The sequence below is a fragment of the Curcuma longa genome, chromosome 10 (genome assembly GCF_044706935.1).
Source record: "Curcuma longa cultivar G26 ecotype Majalengka, Jawa Barat chromosome 10, ITB_CL_G26_1.1, whole genome shotgun sequence".
Lineage (NCBI taxonomy): Eukaryota > Viridiplantae > Streptophyta > Magnoliopsida > Zingiberales > Zingiberaceae > Curcuma > Curcuma longa.
This window is the reverse complement of record NC_133870.1, coordinates 2419479-2441172: the sequence shown is the minus strand read 5'-3', so window position 1 is coordinate 2441172 and position 21694 is coordinate 2419479. Positions and strand designations below refer to the sequence as shown.

At 33.3% G+C, this 21694-nt stretch overlaps 1 protein-coding gene and 1 long non-coding RNA gene across 3 annotated transcripts; one reads left to right on the top strand and one right to left on the bottom strand.

Annotated features, from left to right (window-relative positions):
• Positions 1-3162: 3162 nt before the first annotated feature.
• On the bottom strand, positions 3163-3921 carry LOC141835492 (uncharacterized). Its single transcript, XR_012602402.1, has 2 exons — positions 3754-3921; positions 3163-3485 (listed from the first exon to the last, which is right to left on the bottom strand). It is a non-coding gene; the product is annotated as an uncharacterized LOC141835492 (long non-coding RNA).
• Positions 3922-13580: 9659 nt separating this feature from the next.
• Positions 13581-21347, top strand: LOC141836299 (uncharacterized). 2 transcript variants are annotated; one of them, XM_074723758.1, is made up of 4 exons: positions 13581-13840; positions 13925-14229; positions 20315-20525; positions 20758-21347. In XM_074723758.1, exons 1-4 carry the CDS (start codon positions 13598-13600, stop codon positions 21286-21288), a joined length of 1290 nt encoding a protein of 429 aa, XP_074579859.1. In that variant the 5' UTR covers positions 13581-13597; the 3' UTR covers positions 21289-21347. The 2 variants fall into 2 exon arrangements, with proteins under 2 accessions (XP_074579859.1, XP_074579860.1); XM_074723759.1 differs by lacking the exon at positions 20315-20525 and having other exon boundaries at positions 20763-21347.
• The last annotated feature ends 347 nt before the right edge of the window (positions 21348-21694 follow it).

Below are 21694 nucleotides of genomic sequence, written 5' to 3'. Positions count from 1 at the left end.
ACTCCAAGGCTCTGTTTACTTGAGAGTAAACCGGACGAAATAAAAATTGTGAAAAAAAATTATGATTAAAAACTTTTCCCTATTTGCTTCATACAAAAATGAATTATTTTTCTTTTTTTTATTTACTAAATGAGCAGATAAATTTATGAATCCATTTGTGGATGAATTTTTTATTATTTTTTTATTCGTCCAAGCGGAAAGCAATTTCTTCCCTTCCAACTGGCTCTCCATGTAGAGTTGGGTTTCTCTAACCTAACTCACAATTAGGTCTTTGCACGGCAGCAAATGGCAACCCATGCCATGCGACCCCGCTCGAGACCATGTCCACACATGATCATGGTCGACAGTCAACCTCTAGCATTTGAGTTCGACTTATGCGGTTGCGATCACAATCAATGATCCCACACAAGGGCGCCTCGTGCTGAACGATCCCACGTGCATGAGTTTTTTTCTTTATTTTTTTTCTTTTCTCTTTCCCTCAAGATTTTTTCTATAATAAATATATACATATATATGATCAAATATATATATATATATATATATATATATATATATATATATATATACGGTAGCGCTATCCTGAGCGTCATTCGGTGAGCACCTGTGAGCGCCATCTGATCTGGATTTTCCACGTCAGAAAATCACTTCCTCTCTTCTTCGACATTCCTCTTCCTCGACATTGACCGCACGGCAGATTCGGCGCTATCTTTCGCAGCGCTAGGGTTTCTCGCTTCCTCGACATTCCTCTCTTCTTCGACATTCCTCTTCCTCGACATTCCTCCGCGCTGCTCGCCGAAGCTCTCTTCTTCGACATTCCTCTTCCTCGACATTCCTCCGCGCTGCTCGCCGAAGCTCTTTTCTTCCTCCACATTCTTCGCAGCGCTAGGGTTTCACACTGCTCTCCTCCGCGCTGCTCGCCGAAGCTGCTCCCGACCCTCGCAGGATCTTCTTCCTCGACGAAGCTCGGCGTGCTCCCGACCCTCTTCTTCCTCGACAAAGCCGAAGCTGCCGACGTCTTCTTCCTCGACGAAGCTCGGCGTCGCTGTTCGAAGAGACCAGCGCTGCTCGCGAAGGCCCTCTTCTGCGAGCTCCGGAGAGAATCTTATCTTCCCGATCATCGTCATCGACTGGCGGCATAGATTCGTGGGCGGTGGCAGATTTTCTTCGAGGCGGATTTCCTTCCTCCTTTATCCAAAACTTCTACCACGAGGTCATTGCGGCTTCTTCCTTTTGTTTGATTAGGTAGATCATCTCTTCCGTGTTCTTCAGTTGAAATTTACATTATAAAATTTTGAGAAATTTTCTATAATGAAATTAGGTTTTCTGCCCTTGTTTACACTGTCCGTGATGTTCCACTGTTCATTTCCCCAATTTCCGCACCGGCCTTCACCTGTGACCTGCCACCCCATTTTTGATAATATCACTTAATCATTGTTGTTTGATGAGTATTAGCAATTAACCCTGGTTGTTTGGAGGAACTATTGCTTAGCAATCAACCCTGGTTTTTGAAGGGTATTAGCCCAAAAGTTGTTGACATTGAGGCACACAAAACAAGCATTGAAAGCGAATACTTCCTTGGTAGATTATAAAGGGAAAGGAAACATTTAGGATTGTTGTGTGAAGGAATATTTCCCCTTATCATTGTGATGTCTGGAATTGATATACAAATATTATGCTCTCCGTTCAACAATTTGGCTAAATAATGATCCAAAATGTTGAATAAAAACTATTGAAAGTTGTTAGAAATTTTTGTTTCCAACCTTTTTCAACAAGAAATAATGTTTCAATGATGTATTGTCTTCGTTTTTTGGCTTGTTTATTTTTACAGTTGGATGGAAATTCTTAAGATGGTAAAAGGTTGTTTTTCTTTGTTCTATCTGTTGGCTGCATAAAAATCAGTGAAGTATCAATAAGTGAGTTGAAGTTCAAATATTAAGAATCCATTAACTGCACTATATATGAGGGAATATGAGTTCAAAATGGTGCATGGTCTTTGCGTGTTTTTTTCCCTGTACTCATAATTTGTATATTTTTGCAGGTCTTCCTTCACCACCTATGGCACCCAAAAGCATAGATAACCATGGATCATCTGGTGGTGACAGTAGTTCTAGGACTTTACACCCATTTGCAGTTGATGTGGGAAAGCGGGAAGGAAAACAAAATCACAGCATAGTAGCTATTTTGGTTCTTTCAGCTATTACTTCCATTTTATGCATTGGAGTTGTATGGATTTTGCTATTTAAATATAGAACTAGGTCTCATCTTTCACATGCTCCTCAAGGTTTGAGAAACTCACTCACAAAGGAAGCAGGTAAAAAAATTTCAGTGCTGATCATGTGGTTCTAGACAGTCTGATAGGATGTTTTAGTGTTGGACATCTTCTGAAAGATAGTTCATTTTATTCTAGTAAATATGGAGTTAAATTTTGTAAGTAGCTAAATTTTACTGGCAATTCAATTGTCATCCTTTCCTTGATCATAAGCAATGAACCAAAGATATCAACATAAAAGGAGAAGGGGCTCTAATGTCAGTTTTTTGTTTGTTTGTTTGTTTGTTTGGTCATATTTTACAAACATTTTTAACTCTTAGTGATAAAAGCATATTATTGTTTGATAAAAGCATATTAATGTGCGTGCAGCCTGAAGTGGACCAGCGACTGTTCATGGGCGAAGTGGTTTAAGCGCTAAAATTAGTTGGCCAGGAGATGATTTTAGTAGAGTATCTGGAAGTTGTAGCTTGGAGGAGACATCTACTCCAGAGGAACAGCCAAGGACCGCATGAGGTGGGAAATGAACACTTTTCCCCCATTCAAGCTGCAATTTTGAAGTTGGAAATGGACACTTCCTTATTTTGAAACTGCAATTTTTGTAACTCCATCTGCGAGACTTTCTTATTTTGAAACTGCAATTTTGAAACTGCAAAAGTTTGATCTTTCTTATTTTTGTTTTGGTTAAAAGAGTCATTTTGTGCAGAAAGAGTCAAAATTAAGATTGCTGTCCTACTTATCATAGCAGCTTTGTCATGCAATCGTAATACAGAGCCTTCTGTAATTGGTTTCTAAACTTCATCTGAAAATTATGCATGATTAAGAGTATTGAACCAATCAAATACAGAGCCTTCTGTATTGTATGTACTACGAAATGAATCAAATACACAGTCAAATTGTATTGAACCAATGATATCTTCGGCACTTCGAAATCAATCAAATTCCAAATTCAAATTGTTCATAAGTAAATGACCAAATGAGGCAATATAAACGGAATAATTACATCATTGTCATTTTAAAGAATGCTGTGCAGAGTGAAATTTTTCGCATTCCTCAGGTCCGCAAGCTCCTCTCCGTCCGCAACGGGCTTCCCTCCGGCGTACAACTCCCACTGGTTTCCCCTGAACTTGTCTCTGTTCCAGTGGTGCCCGGTGTTAAGTATCAGCACGTCAAACTTGGGAAGATGCTGCTTCAAGAATGTCACCGGTCGATCGAGATGCTGCTTCAAGATTCAGTTCAATATGTGATAGTTTAGCATTGATTACAATCAATGGATCCAAAACTAGTAAGTGCATTCATTAAAAGATCAGATTGCAGTAACAACAGAGTTCACTGAATGAGAGAGCAAGTAGCCAGCAAACAGAGCTATTTTTTTCTTGTATAAAATCCAATAGATCATATACAAATCTGGATGGTCAGTCTTGTATAAAAGCTAAATCGATCTCGATCATAAAAATGTAGAATCTTCAGTAGCCAGAACAACTCACAATTTACAATGGTTCAGCAACTCTGAATGCCCTTCCATGTTCTATAGGAAGGAGAGGAATGAGAGAGCAAGTAGCACATCAGTTATCAATGGCCTCTCACTTGGTTCTCTTTGCACACACAGTAAAGCCACAGCAGCAACCTGCATATCATATGTTGTCCACCAGCAAAGTAGCATTAGGTGCAAGAAAATGCCGATATGGTTAACCACACATCGTGCGGAAAACAAACCTGCTGATACAAATGTTTCGAATCCATTGTGCTCTTGACCACTGGAAAACAAACCTGATGTGCTACACTCATCATCTTATACCATAAATAGATCGGAAAGCATGCAATTATTGAGTTCTAAACACAAGTATATTAATAGATTTTTTTTATACTTGTTATCTGTACCGGAGATTGAAACAGCAGCTGAAAAACAAAACAATTAGGAAGAAGAACAGAGGTAAAGAAAACTAAAAGAAAGGCGGTAGAAAAGGAAAAACCAAAATGCATGTCCTGGCCTTCTGCAAGTAATGACTTTTTCACAAGCCTCATAGATCGCATAGCCTCTTTTATTAGTCGAAAAACAAAATTTGTATGACTTTTTCACAAGCATAATTCCAAGCAATTTGAAACAACAGATGCGCACAGTAATACTGTCTCTAATACTGCAATAAGTCTAAATTTATCAAAAACATCTCTAATTCTTTAAAAGTTCAGAGTCCCCCTGCAATCAAGAGGAAATTTATTTGAATCCTTAAGAAAGATTTACTATTTCATTCAGAATACGAGTTGAACTAGTTATCACATTATCTGACAAAATTTTTTGATGAGAAACATATCTAGATGATGTATGAATATTGTCCAACAATAAGATCTCGAGTAAAAAAAACTTCTGTAACGAGATAAAGGATGTCTAACTCACCAACATTACCACACCCTTCACATATTCCAGAAACTTTCGCTGCTTCTCCAAAGCCCTATGCCCCACTGCATAAGCATCGAGAGGCCGACCATGGCCAACAAAAAACAAACATTAGGAGCCAACTGCCACAGCTTCTATCTAGATTAGAGGCTAACAGCAACAGAACAAAAATATTGTGAAACAAGAAATTGAAACACCTCATTAAATGCTTGTTTTCTTTCTCCAAGAGTTTTCAAAGCACTATATCTTTTGTCGTTGATGATAATCCAGGACGAAACTGTGGCGAGGCCGAAACTGTGGCGAGGCCGAAACTCTGTGGCGAGGAAGAAAAGCTGCTCGCGGGACCTTGCGCTCGCGAGTAGCAGGGGCGAGGCTCCTTGCGCTCGCGAGGAGTGGTGAGGGCGAAGGAAGAAGAGAGCCGCGGCGAAACCCTAGAGAACAGGGGCGAGGGCGCGGTGGAGTGGTCGGCTGGGGAGCTTCGGCGAGCAGAGGGGGGAGTGGGAGAGGAAACCCTAGGCGAAGGGGAGCTTCGGCGAGCAGAGGGGAGAGTGGGAGAGGAAACCCTAGGCGAAGGAGAGCTTCGGCGAGCAGAGGGAGGAGTGGGAGAGGAAACCCTAGCTTCGGCGTATGCGCGCGGGAGAAGAAAATCGCGGCTTTGTCGAGGGAGGGAGAAGAAAATCGCGGCTTCGTTGCCACGCACGCGAAGATTTTCCACGTCAGAAATCCAGATCAGCAGGCGCGCAGGAGACGCTCAAACGGGGCGCTCAGCATAGCGCTCCTGTATATATATATATATGAAAACAGAATTAGAAAATACAAACCAAACAACATTTTCTAGAAAATTAGAAAATGAAAATATAAAAACAACAAACCAAACGCCCCCTTATTTTTCCAATTGCATGACTTGAGTTGAATTCGTAGCATAGTTTCCTTTATTTTCTATTCAATGCATAGGTTTGATTAGATTGGGTCCATTAAATGTTTTGTGTTCTTTCGTTCATTGCAATCATAGTTTATGTTAGATAGGTTGTCTTTTATTACTCATCTTTAACATTTACAGTTTAAATCCAACCCCAAAAATCATTTACGAATGAATTGATCTTAAGATGTATCATTCAATGACTACATTCCTTATGAGAGATGATCCAAGTCATCTCTATACTGCATTAGTGTAGAGGAGGTTCGGTATTTATTTGTAATTGTATCATGACAAATACGAGTTTATTAATATACTATATATATATATATATATATATAGGACTAAATATAATTATTCTATATAATAATATAAAAGAATCTAGATAAAGATTTAATAATTTTTTGCCATCACTATCTTACCATATGTACAATACACATGCCAACATTAATCCAATATAATTATATTTTCTACTATAATTATGATAAATTATAACTCTTATAATTTATCCGAATCTAACTCCAGCCACTAAAGGGACCTGATCAGACCTAATTAGATTAAACTCTAATAATTAATTTTGAACTAGTCAAAATAATTTATTAATCTCATTCTATTCTACCAAAAGATTGTGCAGTCTTAATCAATTGAAATTACTGAAGATTATAATCAATAAATATATCCTCTAATTAATCGATCTAATATATCACCCCCATTGATCAATTAGAATATCTAAAATAGTATACTATGACCAAAATACCCTTATTGGATATTCATAATTACTCAACTTTCATCTCCCATGTGATCTCGTCACATTATTAATTCAACAATTAAAGTTGAATTACTGAGCTCAGATTTTATAATCTATTAGAAGAACTCGTGAGTTATGATTATACCTATTAATTCGACGATGGATTCCATATTGTGAATGCATGTTCTTCATTATTTTACTTTAATTCCCAAAACACCGAGATATTAACCAATATTTTGATCTCACCCATTGGCATTTCAAAGAACTTCAAGTTAGTAATCGAAGTTCATTATCCGCTCAGGAGTAAGGTGTTATGTATGATAATCAAAAGTTAGATTTGTGTGGTCAAATCATAATTCTAATTTCACGTGATCCAATCCAATCCATTAAAATATATCCTCAATTTTATTACTAACTCAAAGATAAACTTAATAAAATTAAGACAATCTTGTCAAAATAAACTATCCATGTTTATTTATTGATCATAGATAATGATTCTTTGGATTGAATTATAAATCAAATCTTTCTATATTTAATAACTTAAACACTCATTTTATTATCTTATACAATCTATGGACACATGCAATGCTCAAAATAATATTATTTAAGTTTTTTCAACTTGTCCTAGAGTAAATGAGACATGTTTAATATACCCATATTCTGAATATGTCCCTCAAAACTCTCAATTGGTAAACTTTTAGTAAAAGGATCAATAAGATTTTCTGCAGATGCTATCCTGCACACAGTCATGTCTCTTGGTTGAATGATATCCCTAATTAGGTGATACTTTCGTTCAATGTGTTTTTCACATTGATGGTTTCCAGGCTCTTTTGCATTTACCACTACTCCACTATATCACAGTATAAAGTAGTGGCTTCTAATGCAAAAGGAACAACCTCAAAGCTTAACAAAAACTTTTTCATCCATACGGATTTTTTGCTGCTTAACAAACTGCCACGTATTCTACCTCTACAGTGGAATCAACAATACAAGATTGCTTGATACTCCTCCAAACAACGACACCACCACTCAATGTGAACAGTAACTTAATGTAGACTTATGAGAGTCTCTATCAACTTGAAAATCAGAATCAATATATCCTTTGGGCACCAAATCTGGAGTTGAATAAACTAGCATATATCCTCTAGTTTTGTGAAGATATTTGAGAATATGTTTTATAGCAGTTTAGTGCTCTGACCCTAAATTCGACTGATATCTACTGACTATCCCAACAACATAACAGATATCTAGACTAGTACAAAATATAGCATACATGAGACTTCTTATAGCTGAGGCATAAGGAACTCATTTCATATATTCTAGTTCAATTGAAGTCTTCGGACTTTGTTCTCATGACAAGTGGACTCCATGTCTAAAAGATGTTTGACCTTTCTTGGAATCTTGCATCTTATCAATGTATGAAGCTTGGGATAATGCAATCCTCTTGTTCTTCTTGTCCCGAATGGTTTGGATACCTAGAACATAGTTTGCTTCTCCCAAATCTTTCATATCAAACTGTTGAGTCAACTAGTGATTAGTGGATGTTAACTCTCCTATGTCATTCCCAATGAGTAAGATATCATCCACATCTAACACGAGAAAACTTACATCATTGTCTTTAATTTTCTTATAGACAAGGATTCATCTAGATTATGATTATAGCCATAAGTCTTTATAGCTTGATCAAATAGGATGTTCCAAGATCTAAATGTTTGTTTAAGTCCATAAATGGAACCTTTCAATTTGCATACCTTATGCTCTCCTTTTGGATGAAACCATTTGGTTGCATCATATATATGCTTTCATCAAGATTTTCAGTAAGAAAGGCTCTCTTGACATCCATTTATCATACTTCATAATTAAAATGAGTTGCAATGGATAAGAGGTCCTAATAGACTTTAGCATAGCCACAGGAGAGAAGGTTTCATCATAATCAATTTCTTCTCGTTGGGTATAACCTTGTGTGACCAATCTAGCTTCAAAGGTCTCTACATTTCCGTCTATTACTCTCTTTATTTTGTAGATCTACTTACACCCAATGAGTTTTATTCCATCAGTCATATCTACAAGATCTCAAACAGAGTTAATGTACATGGATTTCATTTCTTAGTCCATAGCATGCCTCCCATGGTTATCATCTCAAACAAGTACCTGGATGGTCGACGAATGACTCTTACACTATGTCTAAGCCGTGGAGGCTCTTGGTTGATTGGAATTGATTGTTTCTCTCTCACTTGATCATCATGATCCTCATTTTTCCTTTCAGTACATAAAGATAATTGAACAATGGAGCCATGATCCTCTACCATATCAGTTGTCAGTAAATTAGTTGATACATGAGGAGGAACCTCCATTCTTTTCCCACTAGGATCAATAATCGATGGTGGTAAAAATGTGAATTCAAATTGAGTTTGTTCAATATAAACCTCTGAATTAGGATTTTCTTTCAAAAGAACCTTACTTTTTGATTCATGTTCTTCTATATATTTGTCTTCCAAAAAGGTTGCATTTGTACTTATAAATACCTTTTTATCTTGAGGACTATAGAATTAATATCCTCTTGTTCCTTTTAGATACCCTAAAAAGATACATGCCTCCGATCTTGGCTCCATCTTATCTATCTTGCCTTTAAGCACATATGTAGGCATCCCCATATCTAGATATGACTTAGATTGGGCTTGCATCCATTCCACAACTCCAAGGGTGTCTTAGAGATAGATTTAGAAGGGACCATATTCAACAAGTATATTGTGGTTTGTAAAGCACATCCCCAAAAGGATGTATTGAGAGTATAGAAGTCAAGCATAGATTTAACCATGTCCAACAAGGTCCTATTTCTCCTTTTTGAGACATCATTCTGTTGGGGAGTGCATGGTGTGCTCAGTTGGGATAAAATCTCATTCTCTAAAAGGTATGTTCTAAATTCATTGAATAGATACTCCCCACTTTGATTTGATCGAAATATTTTAATGCTTTTACCTAATTATTTTTCCATTTCGCTTCTGAATTTTTTGAACTTTTTAAAGGTTTCAAATTTGTGAGCCATTAGGTAAACATAACCATATCGAGAGTAATCATCAATAAAAGTGATGAAATACTCATATCCACTTCTAGCATGAACACTAATTGGTCCACATACATCAAAGTGCACTAATTCCAAGACTTGTTTTGCTCTTATTCCTTTAGATTTAAAAGATCTCTTAGTCATTTTATCTTCCAAACAAGATTCACATACAAGTAGGGACTCAACTTTTAACTCACTTAAAGGACCATCCCTTACCAGTCTTTGAATCCTATTAAGGTTAATATGACCAAGTCTTAAATGTCATAAATAAGTTCATTAGTGGGAGACAACTTTATGCGTTTGTTAGATGTAGTGTGATATAATGAATTATAGGTTTTAAGATATATAAATCATTACTTAGATGCCCTTTACATACAATGGCTTTATTCAAGGTAATATCAACCATCATTTGTGAAAAATGGACATAATATCCTTTTCTAAATAATAAAGCAATAGAAATCAAATTTCTAGTAATATCTAGGACATAATAACAATGTCTTAAAATCAAATATTTCTTATTTGAAAAATAGAGATAAACATTACCAATAGCTCTTGTAGATACCACTACTCTTGTGCTAACTCTTAGAGTATATTCTCCTTTATTGAGTTCCCTAGTTATTTAGAACCGTGCAACATATTGCACATATGATTAGTGGCTCCAGAATCTACTATTCTAGTATTAGTAAAATCAACTTTTAAGAAAGACTCAATAAAAGATAACTCATTATTACCTTGCTTTTTGAGATTTAGGTATTCCAAGCAATTTCTTTTCCAATGACCTTTTATCCATAGCGAAAACATTTCCCTTTGGACTCATCATCTATCTTGGTCTTCTTTGCCTTGGACTCACCATCTATCTTGGTCTTCTTTATCTTTGCTATGGGCCCTTCTTGTTGGAATTCTTCCTCTTATATCTTCCTTTACCTTTCGACTTGGAAGAGGATGGTCCAATAGAAGTAACAACAAATGCATCACTACTCATGGTTTAAGAATATTCTCAGCATTCTGGAGCTCCTTCATTAATTCAGTCAAGGACACATTCAGCTTATTCATATTATTGCTGATTTTAAACTATGAGAACATCTCAAGGAGAGTCTCTAAAGTCATGTCAACTTGAGTCTCTGATTTGATTTTAGCTCCTAAAACCTCAGCCATGTTAAATTGAGTGATCAATGCAAGCATGTGATCTCTCATAGGTATACTAGGTTTCATGCACATGTTCATGATAGACCTAATGGTTACCTCGCGTGTTTAACGTCCTTGATGCTCGAATATTTGTTGAAGGTTTTCCATGATTTTAGTGGCACTTTTGTTTTTGTTGCAATACATTTGAGATAGATCCTAAAATGTAGCAATGAGTCATTTTATTAGAATGGATCCACTTGACATAAATTTCCTTTTGTTCGATCATAGACTTCGCCATAGGCATGTTGGGGGAGGATCAAGTTAACATAAATTTATGCTTCCCGACAATGAGAATAATCATTAAATTACATTTTCAATCAATAACGATGACCTAAAACTCCAAAATCATAAACATACCCCTCTATAGGAGAAGTAAATGTGATTTATAATTAGGTTCGAACCCTCCCATGAAATTTAATATATCTAGCATCTTATGCAATATTGATTTAGCTTCGCTTTATTTTGATCATCATTGATAATGCTCGAATATTCTATAGGAAGTTCTCTCACAATACCTTTGATTTAAGTGCATAACCCTTATATATATATGTTAAGCATCTAATTAATTATGTTACTTGTAGGGTAATCACAAATAATTAATACTTAAAATTTATCATCATTAAGGGCTCATTCTAGTAACCAAAATAGTGCAACCTTCCTTTGGGGAGACCAATTAAATTGGCACGAGGCTTACACATTCTTACTAATGAGCTAAAGGGAGGTCGTGGACTCCCTTAAAAATGCATCCTTTCTCACTTAATATTTTGATTAATTAATTGAGTTTTTTGTAATTAATAATTTTATAACTATATTTAACTCTTAAAATAGTTCAATTATTAATTCTAATATTTATTTTCTAAACAAATTAAAATAATTAGAAAAGAAGATAAATATTAAAAATAGGCATAACAGTTTCTAGAGCGGTGTATGCAATCTATATGACATTATAATTTAATTAAAGAAATAAAAGATGATAATTAAAATAAAAATAAATTTATGGCCCATCCTATCTGCAAAATTATATAAAAAAAAATTGATTGAGTCTCAAACCGGCTCAATTCTTCCAAAAGGAATTTAAAAGTAACAAGGGGAAACTATGGAGTCGTAATCCACCCCCTTGGTTACAAATTTGAAATGAAATATTGATTACACTACAAAGATTCTAAGGTCATAAATTGTTCAGCATCCATCCACATAATCACACATTCATAACACTACTTTTAACTAACACATGCATAAATCAATTCAAAATATATAACAATATCAAAAACCCGTGCTACCAATTGTCGGGCCAAGATGAGAATGTTTAATTACAAATTTGATTTTCTATAAATTCGAGCATCTCATTACGGGATCTTGATATTTTACATATTAACACGAATTAATTTAATGGAACAAACAAAGAATCGAGGTTACCCTTGAAGTGTGCTTGCAATGTCAGGCTCCAAACCTCCCAGCCTTAGCTTCTTTAGTGTTCTCTCAAGACTCAATGCCGTAGATGTGGTGTATATATATATAGGACTAAATATAATTATTCTATATAATATCTAGTTGACTTTATCAAATCTTATCGTATCTAGAATGATAAGTTTAAAAAAAAAAATTATCTAGATAAAGATTTGAAAATTTCTTGCCATTACTATCTTGTTGTCATGTGTAAAATACACATGTCAATATTAATTCAATATATATTATATTTTTTACTATAATAATTATGATAAATTATAACTCTTTTAATTTATCCGAATCTAACTCGAGTTACTAAAAGGACTTGATTGATCTAATTAGATTAAACTCCAATAATTAATTTTGATCTAGTCAACTCTTAATTAGTCAAAATAATTTATTAATCTCATTCTATTCCACTAAAAAATTGAGACTGCACTCTTAATTCAATTACAATTACTGAAACTTATAATCAATAAATATATCCTTTGATTGATCAATCTAACACTAACAACATGATTTTTAAATGGTTGTATGTCTTCCACTCCTGATGGAAGGATTTAGGGTCTTAAATTCGTCTTCCATAAGTTCACACCTAGCATCTATTTCTCAAATGATAGAGTTTCTCATCATTGTCCATGTGAAAGTTCGATGAGTAATGAAATTTATAAATTACGTGACATAGTAATTTTACGAAAAGAAGTCAGAATTTATAACTAATGAAGAGATAAATAAAAAATTAGATAAATAAGATGATTAAAAATAAAGGCAAAATAACAATGAAATAAATTAGATAAATAAAATAACTTGAAATAGTGACAAAATAAGTAGGTAAGTAAGCAAAGATGATTGTAAAATATATGGAAATAAATAATATGTGAGTTGAATAGATAATGCATATAGAAATTAATTGATTGCTAAATTTAAACAATTAATAATTTTCAGGTGAGAACAATGTTATCGAATTAATGAGAGCCTTTTTGTTGAAAATTTAGGCAATTAAGTACGTGTACTTTGGAAAGGAGAAATTGTTGAAGTTACCCAAAGGAAAAAACAATTAGTGGGGAAAAAAGGATTTTTAGTTCTGATTAGCAAAAGCTGATCCTCATCTAGAAGAGTAAACTCTAAGAAAAATGAAAATTTAATTAATTTGATGATTAACTTATAGACTTGAAAATAAATATATTAAATAAGAACAAAATGATAATTTAATAAACTTATAATTAATTCCTTATTTATTAATTATATAGAAAATATTAACAAACAAATCAAATCTTTAATTATTACAACCATTTTATTTCTTCAATTTATTTCTTTTTATTAGTGAAGTATTAATTTTGAAATTATCTTTAACTTCTTTCTTCTTCGCTATTATCTATTAGGATGATTTTTTTCATTAATAAAAAATATTTAAAATTATTTTTTTAATAATATAAATAATTAGAGATATTCTTTTAATTTCCTACCTTTCTAATTTTCCAATGCCCTTTCGATTTTCACCCTTTTTAAAATGTTTCATCCGATGGCTGCAAAGAGCCATCCCCTCCAGGGAGGCTATCGGACCCGTGAACCCGAGGATGGCGGCGCCGAAGCCGCAGGCGGTGGTGGTGGGCGGAAGCATCGCTGGGTTGTCCTGCGCCCACGCCCTCATCTCCGCTGGCTGGCGAGTCACCGTCTTCGAGAAATCGGCCTCACCGCCTGATGGGAGCCCCACCGGCGCAGGCCTCGGCCTCGATCCTCAGTCCCTTCGCCTCCTTAGCCAATGGATCTCCGACCCCCACCTCCTCCAAGATGTCACCTTCCCCCTCTCCATCGATCTCGTGCGCTCGCTGTTCCCCTCTCGTTCTTCATTACTCTTCTGACCCGTCCTCGAATATTTACCCATTTTACTTTATGTGATGCAGAATCGCCTGACTGATAGTGGGACGAAGGCTAGCCGAACCCTGACGAGGGACGAGGATTTCGATTTCAGAGCAGCCCATTGGGCAGATCTTCACTCCATCTTGCTCCGTACGCTGCCGCCGGACACCGTCCTCTGGGGCCACCAGTTTTTGTCCTTTGAGGTTTCAGATGGCAGATCTTCCGTTGTCACTAACGCCAGAGTGCTTCGTACTGATGAGATTATTGGGATTGCTAGCGATCTGGTTGTAGCCGCCGACGGCTGTCTGTCTTCCATCCGTCGTCGACTTTTCCCTGACTCGAAGTTAAGGTATGTGACTTGGTACCAAAGAACAGTAGCTTTGTTCGCTTCACTAACCTCCTAGTTATGCTATCCTTTGATTTCAAGTTGGCTACAGTTTTCTCTATGTTTCAGTTACCAATCATCAGTCTGATGAAATAGAGTATATTTGTTATCGTTTATAAATTAAATATAGAATGTTAGAATCGTCTTATATCTACAATTCATGTTGCCTTTTTTTTTTTGAAGTGATAAGATAGTTTTTTTGAAGTGTGAAATTACACAATCTATATGCATATTCATGTTTTGATTGTAGCTTATCACTTTACTACTTATAGTATTAATGGTTCTACAAGCTTTTGTTGTCCCTTGTATACAAGTGACTGGGTATATTATTTCATAGAATAAGAAGTTTGCTTACTTTTTAGTCAAAACTGAAAAATGATGCATAAATTATGCTTTTATCTTCTTAATACTTCTTATTCTTTTATGTAAAATCTTTCCTATGCAACACCAAAATTGAACAATCTCACATGAACAATTAAAACTTACACTATTAATTTAAAATTTCATTAATTGAAAGATAATGCGGACAAAGGGGTTATGATCTTTGAAAGATAACACAAACAAAGGGGTTATAATCTTTTTTAAAAGTTCCAACATTGACATAGTGTTCTAGAAATTAAACAATAAATAATCTATCCCTTAAATACCTAGTAAATAGATAACTAATTCCTAAAATAATTTATCCTACTAATATAAATTTTCTTACTTTATCTTGACTGCATCAAAATAATTTTTCTTAAAAAACTGATTGTAAAACCAAAACTTACTTATGTTAGAAATTTCAAATTTGATCTTTCTAATTTGAAACCACATCATTCTTGCTTATCAAGGAGAACTACATTAAGACTCCTAATGACATCATTATCCAAGGTTTCATCTAAAGAATAAATATTTTCACTTTTGATCTTCTTTATTAAATAGTCTTGGTTGTTCAAGTTAGTTTTCCTAGATCTAGGTCTGTCTTGCATTTTGATTTTAGGATTAGTGATTGGTTTATCTCAATATGTTGATCTAAGGCTATTGACAATTAGTGAGGCTTATAAAATAAAATTGCATACAAATTAGGTTTTTGTTTTTTGAATGATGGATGATGGCCAAATTAAGTATAAATAAAGTGATTAACTATTTAATGATTTCCTTAAATATATATAGATAGGATAGGATATGAAACTAATTAAATGTAGGAAATTTAAAGTAACCAACTAAATTAAATAAAAGTAATTTTCAATGAGAAATTATAGTTTACCCATCAAGTGGTGTGAGCTTTTTTATTGTTGAAGTTGTCACAATTTGGTCTTGATCAATTGGGGGGAATGGTAGAGATCTCTTTTCTTTGCAATTTCATGTTATAATGTGTCTTGCAAGTTTCATTTTTCAATTGGCATGGACTAGATCTAGGCCTTGAACAAGTCTCAATGCATGATGGAAGATGAAGATGTTAAAGCGCTCTCAGTGAAGAGTCCAAGTTTCTCTTGTAGTTCTGAAGAAATAGTAATTAGTGGTGCTTGTTTGGTACAACTCTGACTAAACACAAGGTGGGGTTAATGAGTCCATTGGAGAAAGTTGCTTTGATGGTTATGAGTTAGCAACAAAGATGCTTAGTGAAGCAAAATTAGGCGGTTGTATCAAATACAACGGAGCATGATACTCAAATCTGGGTTGTCGAGTTGCACATGGGAAGGATAAAGTCACTTTTCGAGGAGACAGGTAGATTGACTTTTGAATAGAGAGCATGACAATACCAAAAGGTGTTAAATACTATATTAGAAGTTTAACTTTGATACAATTGATGCGACATGAAAATCAAACAATCTCATATAGAGAACCAAAACTCACAAATGAATTTAAAATATTTAATTAATTGGAAAATAATGCAATTAAAGTTGTTAGGGGTGTCTTGTTTACAACTCCAACATTATCTTATTCTCTTAAAAGTTTGAGAAGGAATAATCTATTATGCTAATTATTTAGCAAACACATATTGTGATACTTGGACTTAGAGGTTTACCCAATGTGCTTGTGTTGATATGACATAGGTACGCATATGCTAGTTTAAGTAGTCGTACTTGCTTGCATGTGAGAGCAAGAAGAAGAAAGAAATCATGCTAAAAGGAAGTGTATTTCAATAGCACTATGCGGGGGAGAGTATACTACATCATTTGTATGGAGGGAGGGAATTTCGTTTAGTGGCATTGCCACTTGATGAGATATGATTGCTAATCGTTGCTCAGGAAAGATGGATGCAAGAGAAATTATAGAAAGAGAGAGAAGAGAGATAGGGAGAGTACAACAACAACAACAACAACCAAGATCCCACTAAGTGGGGTCGGCTAGGGAGAGTGAGACAGATAAAGAGGGAATACCTTAGTTGTCAGAGGGGATGATGGACCGCAATTCGCATATAGGATGATCGTGGCTCCCACGTTTGAGATCAAGTGACACGTGTGTGGGACACAAAGGGATGTGAGTGAGGGAGGGCTCGAGTGTGGGAGTTATAGTATGGAGAGGAAAGAAAGAAAGAAATAACTTGAAAATCCCCTAATCTTGACTAACCCAAGCTAAGACATGATTGAAGTAGTCCAAACCAAGAATACACTTGGTTCAACCCAACCGGTCAACATAAGTCCGAAACAAGTTCTATTTGAACCCAAACTTTGAACATAACCCATTTGAAGGACCCAACCAAACTCTAAATAAACTTCAAATTGAACCCTAAAAGCTAATAATTTTGGATCAATATAGCTTAAATAACTGCTAAAAGTAGAAAATTGAAATACATTTTAAAAATTAAAAAAGCATACATTTATAATAGAACAAGAGGTGGGTTAGGCATATGGGTTATTAGGAATGAGCTAAAGTTATAAGGCCTACGATTTATATAACTCTTATAACTTATACAAATTAAGTTATATGACTTATTTTACATTACTATTTATAGCCTATATAAATTTAGATAAATTCACATTTTAGAAGTTATAGTCAGATATGTGTTAGATTTTATATGATATATGTCTGACGATAATAATTACTATTTATCATATGTTATATAAATTATAAGTTAGGTTATATAAAATTAGTTTGAGCTAATATTTGATGAAATATTAGTATTTAAACTTTTTTAACATTAATTGTGTCGTTGTACCAATATTCTAAATTTGGACTTTTTGACAAGTCCCTGTGTTCTTAGTTTGAAAAGATCATGTGTCTAGACCCATATGGGTGGATATTCTTTTCCGAGGATTAGTAGCAGAGAACAAATTACTAATTCCTAAAACTATTTAATCTCAGTAGCCCAAACTTTTTTTTTTTGTCTTGACTACTTCAAAATAAAACTTAGGGTTGTTCTTAAAGAAAACTTATGAAATCTAAAACTTGTATTCTAAAAATTATAAATTAAGACTTTCTAGTTTAATAGCATCACTTTCCCTATCATCTGAGTTGCTTCTCTGTCTACTCAGATGAGAACAAAAGAGTAGTTTGAATAGTAAAATCATTTCTATCATATACTTCAATTTGTGTATATAGCACTGTCAAATTCCATGTTTTGTCTATAATGCTAAGGGGGTGTTTGGTTGGGGGTTATCATTGATAACCTTGGTTATCTGTCCAAGGTTATCGTTGATAACCTTGTTTAGTTCAGGTTATGATTGATTCTTAAGTAATATAACATCACCGCCACATCAGCAAATGGGTTATAACCCGGTAATGTGATTACCTTGGCAGCCTAAGGTTTTCTACGATTCCTGAGGTTAACGAAATTTTTTCCATGATTACCCTTTGATTTTAAAACTAAGTCAATTAAAAGGTACTATGAAATCTAATTAAAATTAAATTATTTAATTTAATATATTTTAATTTAAATATTTATAAATTAAAAATTAAATTTATTTTAAATTTAAAAAATAAAATTAATGGATTATATTTATTAATTTAATGAATTATTTTATTAAAATAATTATTTTATTTAAAAATATATTTTTTAAATTTTAAAAAAATGAAAATAACAAATTATATTTATTAATTTAATAAATTATTTTATTAAAATAATTTTTTAATAAATTATTTTATTAAAATAAAATTATCATATTATATTTATTAATTTAATTTATTTTATAAAATAATTATTTTAATAAATTATTTATTAAAATAAATATAAATTTATTTTAAATTTAAAAATAAAAAATTAAGGAATTATATTTATTAATTTAATGGATTATTTTATTAAAATAATTATTTTAATAAATTATTTTATTAAAATATATAAATTTATTTTAAAATTTAAAAATAAAAATAACAAATTATATTTATTATTTTAATGATTTTTTTTATTAAAATAATTATTTTTAATAAATTATTTTATTAAAATAAAATTATCAAATTATATTTATTAATTTAATGAATTATATTAAAATATAATTGAATGAAGGGTAATATAGTAAATATAAAACTGGTTATGTTTTATTCCCTCCAAATAAATAAAGTAAACCAAACAACATTAGGTTATATTTTATGCCCCATAACCTTGGTTATGTGATTACCTGGTAATCACATAACCAAGGTTATATATCATAACTTGAACCAAACGCACCCTAAGGGGGTGTTTGGTTGGGGGTTATCATTGATAACCTTGGTTATCTGTCCAAGGTTATCATTGATAACCTTGTTTGGTTCAGGTTATGATTGATTCCCAAGTAATACAACATTACCGCCACATCAGCAAATGGGTTATAATCCGGTAATGTGATTACCTTGGCAGCCTAAGGTTTTCTACGATTCCTGAGGTTAACGAAATTTTTTCCATGATTACCCTCCGATTTTAAAACTAAGTCAATTAAAAGGTACTATGAAATCTAATTAAAATCAAATTATTTAATTCAATAAATTTTAATTTAAATATTTATAAATTAAAAAATAATTTATTTTAAATTTAAAAAATAAAATTAATGAATTATATTTATTAATTTAATGAATTATTTTATTAAAATAATTATTTTAATAAATTATTTTATTAAAATAATATATTTTAATAAATTATTTTATTTAAAAAAATTTTTTAAAAATTTAAAATTAAAAAATTATATTTATTAATTTAATAAATTATTTTATTAAAATAATTATTTTTAATGAATTATTTTATTAAAATAAAATTATCATATTATCTTTATTAATTTAATAAATTATTTTATTAAAATAATCATTTTAATAAATTATTTTATTAAAAGAAATATAAATTTATTTTAAATTTAAAAATATAAAATTAAGGAATTATATTTATTAATTTAATGAATTATTTTATTAAAATAATTATTTTAATAAATTATTTTATTAATATATATATTTATTTATTTTAAAATTTAAAAAATAAAATTAACAAATTATATTTATTATTTTAATGAATTTTTTATTAAAATAATTATTTTTAATGAATTATTTTATTAAAATAAAATTAACAAATTATACTTATTAATTTAATGAATTATATTAAAATATAATTGAATGAAGGGTAATATAGTAAATATAAAACTGGTTATGTTTTATTCCCTCCAAATAAATAAAGTAAACCAAACAACATTAGGTTATGTTTTATGCCCCATAACCTTGGTTATGTGATTACCTGGTAATCACATAACCAAGGTTATATATCATAACTTGAACCAAACGCACCCTAAGAGTTCTTACATAAGTAATAGGACTCTACATATTCAGAAGGTGCCGTGTCTAATATGCTTTAAAACTATTCAGCGAATTGAAGGGGATAATGTTTTTTGGCACCTATGGTTTCACATTGACTCCATGTGCTTCTACTAACCCATCTACTAGTCATGACTTCACAGAAAGTTATCTGAAATTAGATTCTTATCCTTTTTTGGCTTCTGCAGTCAAAACTAGTGATCATTTTTTTCTTGTGCAATTGCAATCACTTCTCTTTCTTTGAACAAAGCTATAAGAAAGCCAGAGTTATTCTTTTAAGATCTACTTGGCTACTCTTATCTGTCTCTACTGCTCTAGTTCCCTCAACATTCATCTTGCATTGTTCAAATCATGACAGGTATTCTGGCTACTATGCCTGGAGAGGGATTTTAGATTTTTCAGGCAAAGAAAATGATGGCATGATTCTCAGTATTCGTCAATCTTATCCAGATCTGGGAAATTGCTTATATTTTGATCTGGCCCTTTCAACACATTGTGTGCTCTATGAACTGAAAGGCCATAGACTTAATTGGCTTTGGTATATAAATGGTCCAGAACCTGAGCATAAGGTAGTAAATCTCAGTTGGTAAATTTAAGCTACATAACTAGGATGTGTCATTAGATTCATGCAATCTGCTTAAAACTTCTCAATCTGCTAATCCTTCTAGTGATCAGTCTCACTGAATTCTTTACTGTTTATAGTTCTGCAAAGTTGATTCACTTTGATCACAGTGTGTTATTAGAATCTTATATTTTTTTGGAACTAAATTATGTTTCCTAGACTGATTTATATCCTTTCAGGAAAGCTCACTAACGGTGAAAGTGAGTGATTCCATGATTGAGATGATGCATGAAGAAGCAGACAAGATCTGGGTTCCTGAGCTTGCTAGGGTCATGAAAGCAACCAAGGAACCTTTCATCAATATCATTTACGACAGTGACCCTCTACCAAAGTTATTCCGGGACAATGTCGTGCTAGTCGGAGACGCAGCCCACCCAACAACTCCGCATGGCTTGAGAAGCACCAACATGTCCATTCAGGACGCAGCAGCCCTGGGTTGTTGCCTTGAAAAATGGGGATGGGAGAACTTGAGTTCTGCTTTGGAAGAGTACCAGTCGATCCGGCTTCCAGTCATCTCGAAGCAAGTATTGCATGCCCGGAAATTGGGGCGAATAAAACAAGGTTTGGCTCTTAACTGTGGAAGCACTTTCGATCCTACCACAGCCAGACAGGAAGAGTGCCTGCAGCTCCAACAAAGAAATATGCCATACTTCGAGGGCGTTCCCATCACTTCTGATATTACTTTACCCAGTAAACAGATTGGTTCCTGAATACTTTTAGATAAACACCATTCTCTCTCGATTATATAATAATTGAACTGTTATACGTAGTTAGCTTATTGTTGCGAGTATGAAATCTGTCATGTGATTTTACCTGCGGCATGGGGTGGTTCCGGCAGCCTGATTGTATGTGTGTAATGGATGGGCTTCATCCAGGGACTCTATTTGTGTTCCGTGCCCTCCAGTTGCATAACCTCCCTATGTGCCAAGATTGGGTTTGTGACATTCACATGTTAAGTCAATGTGGATTGAGTCTGAGCTATGGTTGCCCTTTGGATGCATAAACTAGGTTTGCATTGCCAAGTCAAGGCTCCAATTGACTCGAAAGCATTCCTAATGGATTGGTGAGCTAAGTTGACTGATGGTTGATGATGGCTCATGAATAGAATATTTTTTG